At 52.3% G+C, this 6,726-nt stretch overlaps 1 protein-coding gene across 1 annotated transcript; it reads left to right on the top strand.

Annotated features, from left to right (window-relative positions):
- Nucleotides 1-226: 226 nt before the first annotated feature.
- On the top strand, nt 227-4,804 carry mex3b (mex-3 RNA binding family member B). Its single transcript, XM_079997726.1, has 2 exons — nt 227-777; nt 2,186-4,804. The coding sequence occupies exons 1-2, from the start codon at nt 504-506 to the stop codon at nt 3,592-3,594; spliced, it is 1,683 nt and encodes a 560-aa protein (XP_079853852.1). The 5' UTR covers nt 227-503; the 3' UTR covers nt 3,595-4,804.
- The last annotated feature ends 1,922 nt before the right edge of the window (nt 4,805-6,726 follow it).

A 6,726-nucleotide genomic window follows, 5' to 3' on the forward strand; every position in this document is an offset into this window, starting at 1 on the left:
TGACGTTGGCCCCGCCCACACCCCGCTCCCCGGCCAATCGGCGTGCAGGGCTGCAGCCTGGGCGCAGTGCCGCTCCGCCCAAGCCGGGTGGTGACGTCACCCCCCCACCCACCCCACCCCGCCCCGCCCCGCCCCGCCGCGCCCCCACCCTCCTCCGCCCCCACCCTCCCCCGGTAGTGCTGTCTGGCTTTGCAGCGCGGCAGACAGAAGCGCTGAGGACCTGAGAGAGGCCAGTCTGGGAGGGGCGCTCTGGAGGAATATCTCTGCAGCTCCGGAACGCGCATCCTGCACGGCACGGCACGCACGGCACGGGGCGGGTCGGATCGCAGCGGCACGGGACGGATCCCGCTCCTTTTTCGGATAATTCCCCTTTCTCGTGCACTGACCGGCAGCACCGACCTGCACCGGTGGCTTGAACCCGGGTCCGGGTCCCCCTCTCTCCTCCTCCCTCATCACTCCTTCTCTCCCTCCTCCTCCTCCTCCTCCTCACACCGCGGAGCGACATGCCCAGCTCCCTGTTCGCCGACATGGAGCGCTGCAGCAGCGGCGGCGGCGGCGGCGGCCCGGGCTCCGGTCCGGGCTCCTGTCCGGGTCCCGGGGAAGCCCTGGACGAGCAGCGCGCCCTGCAGCTCGCCCTGGACCAGCTCTCCCTGCTCGGCCTGGACGGCGACGACAGCCCGCTGTACGACAACGAGCCCCGCAGGAAGAGCGTCAACATGACGGAGTGCGTGCCGGTGCCCAGCTCGGAGCACGTCGCGGAGATCGTGGGGCGGCAGGGTGAGTGGCCCCGGGTGGTGCGGCGGCTCCCCGCCTCCAGCTGCGGCGTGGAGGCGGCGGGGTCCGCCTGCTCCCCGCAGTGCTGTTGTTGTTGTTCCCGGCAAAAACAAAGGGGGATAGAAGGAGCATGTAGACTAGAGCGACCGGGGGTGGGTAAAGATATGGCCTGCGGGCCGGATCACGGACCGCGGAGGGGCGCTGTAGGGGCGCGTGTCGGCTATGGCCCATAGGATGATTTGGGGTAAAATATGTCTTTTTTGCAGTTTTATGATCATTATTTTTTCAATTAAATATTTACCTTAATTTAATATCTACACGTGTGCCGTTGCTGTGGATAGAGTTGAACCATTTTATGAGATTCAATGTTGTTCATAAATTAAATAAAATTAAATTAGTAAAATTGAAAGGATGGATAAACACTTTATTCATCCCCAGAGGGAAATTGTAGTGTCACAGCAGCTCACATCAAAACAATCGACGTTAATAAGTAATAAAAGTGATTAAAACATGGAATTACACTTTGCATTTATAGCAGAGGTGTGAGAGCAGCTTGTAAAGAATATAATATATATATATATAGTACATTATAATGTAATTCCATTTAGTGAATTCTGACTTTATTGACCTTAAAGAGCATAGGATTGGGCTGCTTTTGGTCACAGACCTCTATGCACCACATCTTGACAAAAACAAGGCACATTTAGAATTTTGAGTCACGTTTCCATTTCAAGTTGAACTTTATTATCATGTGTATTAAATACAGTGAAGTACCGGTGCTCTGGCTCTCGATCTGCTCCACGCTCTCAATCTGGCCCTGGGGTCGCGGGACCCGCAACAGAGCGGCTCCTCCCGCTCCACACGGGCCAAGCTGTGACTCTGCAGAGTCTACGCGGGTCTGCCTGACTCATTTTCTAGGTTATATCACACGCTGTCCCACTTTCGGGCTCCGCTCTGCCCACAGCTCCGGCATTCTCACTCCTCCTGGACCCGTCTCTCAGCGGCTTTCCATTCGTACCGGGAGGAGTCTCGTTTTCATGCTCCCACATCCGGAAACGAGCTGATGCGACAGTATTCCTCCTCATGTTTTCAATAACCTTGTTTTATAAAAAGACCGTGCATGTTTACACCATCATAAGTGGTATAATTATTGATTCAGCACCCAGCCGTCCCTCCTCGGTTCTGGGTTATTTTTGCCCTGGCAGCAGAGCATGTGGTTTGAGTTTATTCTTCTCTAAAAAGGGTGGTTCCCCGCCTCTATTTCGAAGTTCCACGGCTGTAGGGGGAAAATAATAACTCTCTCCCAGCTGTTTCCAGTTGTGCATAAGTAAGGGTATTACCTCACGACATGTTTTGACCTATTGTTATTTCCGAACGTGTCCTCATGCTCACCTCTGCCCCCTCCGCTCAGGCTGTAAGATCAAAGCACTGCGAGCCAAGACCAACACCTACATCAAGACCCCCGTGCGCGGGGAGGAGCCCGTGTTCGTGGTGACGGGCCGCCGGGAGGACGTCGCCATGGCGCGGAGGGAGATCATCTCCGCGGCCGAGCACTTCTCCATGATCCGGGCCTCCAGGAACAAGAACACCAGCCCGAACGGGAGCAGCGGCCCCCCGGTGCCCGGGCCGCCCAACCTGCCCGGGCAGACCACCATCCAGGTCCGGGTGCCGTACCGCGTGGTGGGGCTGGTGGTGGGCCCCAAGGGCGCCACCATCAAGCGGATCCAGCAGCAGACCCACACCTACATCGTGACGCCCAGCCGGGACAAGGAGCCCGTGTTCGAGGTGACCGGCATGCCGGAGAACGTGGACCGCGCCCGGGAGGAGATTGAGGCGCACATCGCCATGCGGACGGGAGGCCTCATCGAGCTGCAGGACGAGAACGACTTCCACGCCAACGGCACCGACGTGGGGTTCGACCTGCACGGCCACGTCACGCTGTGGTCCAAGGCCGGCGCCGGGATGACGCCCACCTCGGGACGCAAGCCCTTCTCCAACTACCGCAACGACTCGTCCTCCTCGCTGGGCAGCGCCTCCACAGACTCCTACTTCGGCAACAGCAGCTCCCGCATGGCGGACTACAGCCCCCCCAGCCCCGCCCTCAGCTACACCACCTCCAACAACAACGGCAACAATAACAACAACGTAAACATCAACGTCAACACCAACGGCAACGGCTTTGTTTACGGCAGCGAGGTGATCTCCCCTGACTGCTCCGACCTGACATTTGACTCCCCGGGGTTCGACGCCCCTCCAGCGGCGCCAGGCCTCCTGTGGTCCCAGTACGAGAGCCGTGTGACCCCCTCCTCCACGGGAGGTGGCTCCCCCACCTCCACCAGCGCCATGTTCCCCACCAACGCTTCCGGCAACGCCAACGGGATGGCGGCGAGCCAGAGGAGGCCCAACGGCGGCGGCTCCCCCCCACAGCCCAGCCTCTCCCCGCCTCTCCACGGCCACGGCGGTGGCGGCGAGCACCCGCTGGCCCGCAGGGTCCGCAGCGACCCGGGCGGCGGGCCCCTCAGCTTCCCCGGCTACTCCAGCGCCATGGCCTCCCTGCCCGGTCCCCACCTGCCGGGGGTCCCCTGCGACTCCTCGGCCTCCTCCTCCTCCTCCTCGTCCTCCTCCACCTCCTCCGGCACCAGCAGGAAGGGCAGCCGCGACTGCTCCGTGTGCTTCGAGAGCGAGGTGATCGCGGCTCTGGTTCCCTGCGGACACAACCTGTTCTGCATGGAATGCGCCAACCGCATCTGCGAGAGGATCGAGCCCAAATGCCCCGTGTGCCACGCCGGCGTCACTCAGGCCATACGTATATTTTCATAGGCAGCGACTCCACTCTTCCACGGAGTGTTTGGGAAGTGTACATAGATAAATATACATCTGTATGTTAGAGGCCATGGGAGCCAAAAACAACAAGGGACCGTCAACATTTTGTTTTATAATGTACTGTTGCTTGGGGAAATATTTTCAACATCTAGATGCATGTTTTGAATATTACAGCATAGTAATCGATAGCTCTAGTAAATTGTACCCGATATTTATGAAGTGAGGAGACGCAGCGAGTGGGCGTGGGGAGACCTCCCACTTCCACTCATCGAATGTACTGACAGGAGCCAAACAGGACTGTGGACTGGATCCTGCCGCTTAAGGGGGCGCAGCCACGACGACAACGACAACAACAACGACATATCCTACACAAATATGTACAGAACAAGTAGTTCAGAAAAATCCACACGTTGAAAGTTTTAAATGACATTAATACAGATCGAAGTATTTTATTCTTTTTTTGACTTGAAAGATTATATTTCTTATTGCAAAGATGTTTACAGATATTTTAATTTAAGTTCAGTGAACTTTTGTAGCTGGGTTAAAATATTGTTTATTTTTTAGTACGGCCGTACGGCATTGATCACTGTATTATTTTAATATCACACGACTGTGGGCGGGAATACAAATCCACACAATGTGTATTGCATTTGACAGTATTCTGTTGGGATGGAGTTTTTATAGGTTAAGCAAAAAAAAAAGTCTTTTGAATCCGCTTCACCCAGCGTATTTTTTATTCAGTAATATAAAACATATTTTATTCTATATTATTATGAATCGTTACAAAAATGTATAAAACTTAGTAAGTTGAACAAAAACGAACCGTTTATGCTTTCTAAAAATTTGTATGAATTAGATTCCAGTGGGAATTACAGACTTCTGTTGCACCACTATAGTTTTAGTATTTCTATTTTAATACATTTGTTTACCACTTGTTTATGTATATGTAGGTGAAGTTACTTGAGCGTAAATGTACTTTATTGAGCAAAGTTTAAGAACAAAGTATATTTTATTTTATGATAAATGGCCTTTAACCTCATGGTCAAATACTAATATTATATTTGCTGAGAAGATTTGAAAAAAAAAATGTATCAAGAGTTTTATTTTTCTGACATTTAAAGTTCTACATGATAAAAAAAGGTAAAACTTAAGTAATGGTGCTACTTAATGTTTTTTTTTAAGTATTTCTATATAAGTCCAATAAAAATGGTACATTCATGCAGTGCCTTTCTTCCTCCTTTTTTTGGTGACCATCATTTCCGGTCTTTATTATTATTTTTATTTTTCTTATTATTATTATTTCTCTGTCTTGTATGTGATGTGATGGAGGATTCTGGGTAATGGTGATCTGAACATTTGACACCTCATCGCTTCCTCCTGCAGTCAGTCAGGTCCTGCACGCTGCAGGATTATCACAGTGGCCTAATTATGTCCTGGGTTAGAGTGAGGGATAGAGAGACATGGAGAGAGAGAGAGGGAGGGAGAGAGAGATGGAGAGAGAGACGGGCCTTATCTCCATTTAGAACTCCTGTGTGACCTCCTCTCGCTCCAAATGAAGTTTGCTGCAGAGATCACAATCTGTGGATCTTCAAGGTCCCTGCTCAGCTAATTTGGGCGTCTCCTTAAGCTCTGATGTGAGTGAGGCCAGTACACACCTTGCACGTGTGTGTGTGTGTGTGTGTGTGTGTGTATGTGAGAGAGATAAAGGAAGTTGGTAATGAGCATCAATTTACACCCCCAATATGGCGGCTCTGTGCTTATTCAGCTCTGTTCTCACTCTTGTTCTTTGTCTCTGATGTTGTGTGTGTGTGTGTGTATTGGGAAGTAGTAAATTGGCCTGAAGATAAGTTTTACATGGAAACATGAAGAATGCTTGTCAACAGGATCTATGCTTATAAATATTATTGTTTGACTGATAAATGAAAGTCAGGGGTTTAGAGTTGTTCTGAAGCCCCTCCACTGCTTCCCTTTGGCCACGCCCCAGTTTGCAGTGTGTAGTACTTCCAGAGTACTTGTACTTGGGGGTGGCCGGTCAAACAGATTTCCAGCGCGGGGGCAAGAGAGTTTGACAAGTGTTCAATCTGCACGTAAATCAAAATCCGCTTCTCACTGGGTGTTTTGCTGCCAACGTGCACGGTTGGTGTGCACGTCTGTGGGGGCAGTGTGGCGTCTTCTGTGCTTTGACCTAAATCTGGTGCATTTAATGCCCGCCCATTTGGACACACACGCACACACACACACACACACACACAGTCTACCCTCCCATGCTTTTCCAGAGCAGCGTTCCATATTTCATCCGGGCCGGCCCGCGTGTCTCTCTGCGGCAGCCGACGCGTCGCCGCGTGCCTCTCTTTGTGGCGCTCGTGTGAACTCCACGCCGGGTCACGGGGCGAGGGAACGACGGAGTGATGGAGCGAGGGAACGGCGGAGTGACGGAGCTTCCCGGAATCCTTGTGAATATCACATGACGTTTCAAAAAGCACAATGACCTCAGTGTCCTCTCCAGAGCGTGTCATCCAGTGAGTTGCGGCCTGCGCCACGGAGTCGGAGCGTGTGGTGGGTTTTCCCCTCCGCCGGCGAAGGAGGGAGAGAGAGAGAGAGAGAGAGAGAGAAAGAAAGAAAGAAAGAAGGAGGGCAATGGGTTTGTTGATCAAAGCCCAGGCGCTGAATATGCATTATAGATGAGCCGGCTTTTGAGGCATCTCCCTCTCTCTCTCTCTCTCTCATTACATAGGTTTGTGTTATCAAATGCCACTGTGTGTGTGTGTGTGTGTGTGTGTGTGTGTGTGTGCGTGCATAATGGATTTTTTTTCTCCTTCACAGAGCACAGCGATCACACTACGTCTGACTCCACATGCTCTTTATTATGCCAGACAGCGTGCACGCGCGCGTGTGTGTACGTGTGTGTGTGTGTGTGTGCGAGGAGGACATCTGCGCTCTCCTGCAAACACACACACACACACACACACACACACACATACATACACTCACAAGCGAGTGACCTCTACTGTATGATCTGACCCTTGGATGTATAGGAAATAGTACACTGTTCTTCTGGGCTTCACCAGAATGTTGTGATGGAATCAGGTCATTATGCAAACATAGCCCCCCCCCCCCCCCCCCCACACA

Source organism: Zeus faber (assembly GCF_960531495.2).
Source record: "Zeus faber genome assembly, chromosome: 3".
In the NCBI taxonomy this organism is placed as follows: domain Eukaryota; kingdom Metazoa; phylum Chordata; class Actinopteri; order Zeiformes; family Zeidae; genus Zeus; species Zeus faber.

Coding starts and splice junctions, on each gene's coding strand:
- mex3b (XM_079997726.1), top strand. CDS start 504: ATGCCCAGCTCCCTGTTCGCCGACATGGAGCGCTGCAGCAGCGGCGGC. Junction 778..2,185: donor GGAGATCGTGGGGCGGCAGG/GTGAGTGGCCCC, acceptor CCCTCCGCTCAG/GCTGTAAGATCAAAGCACTG.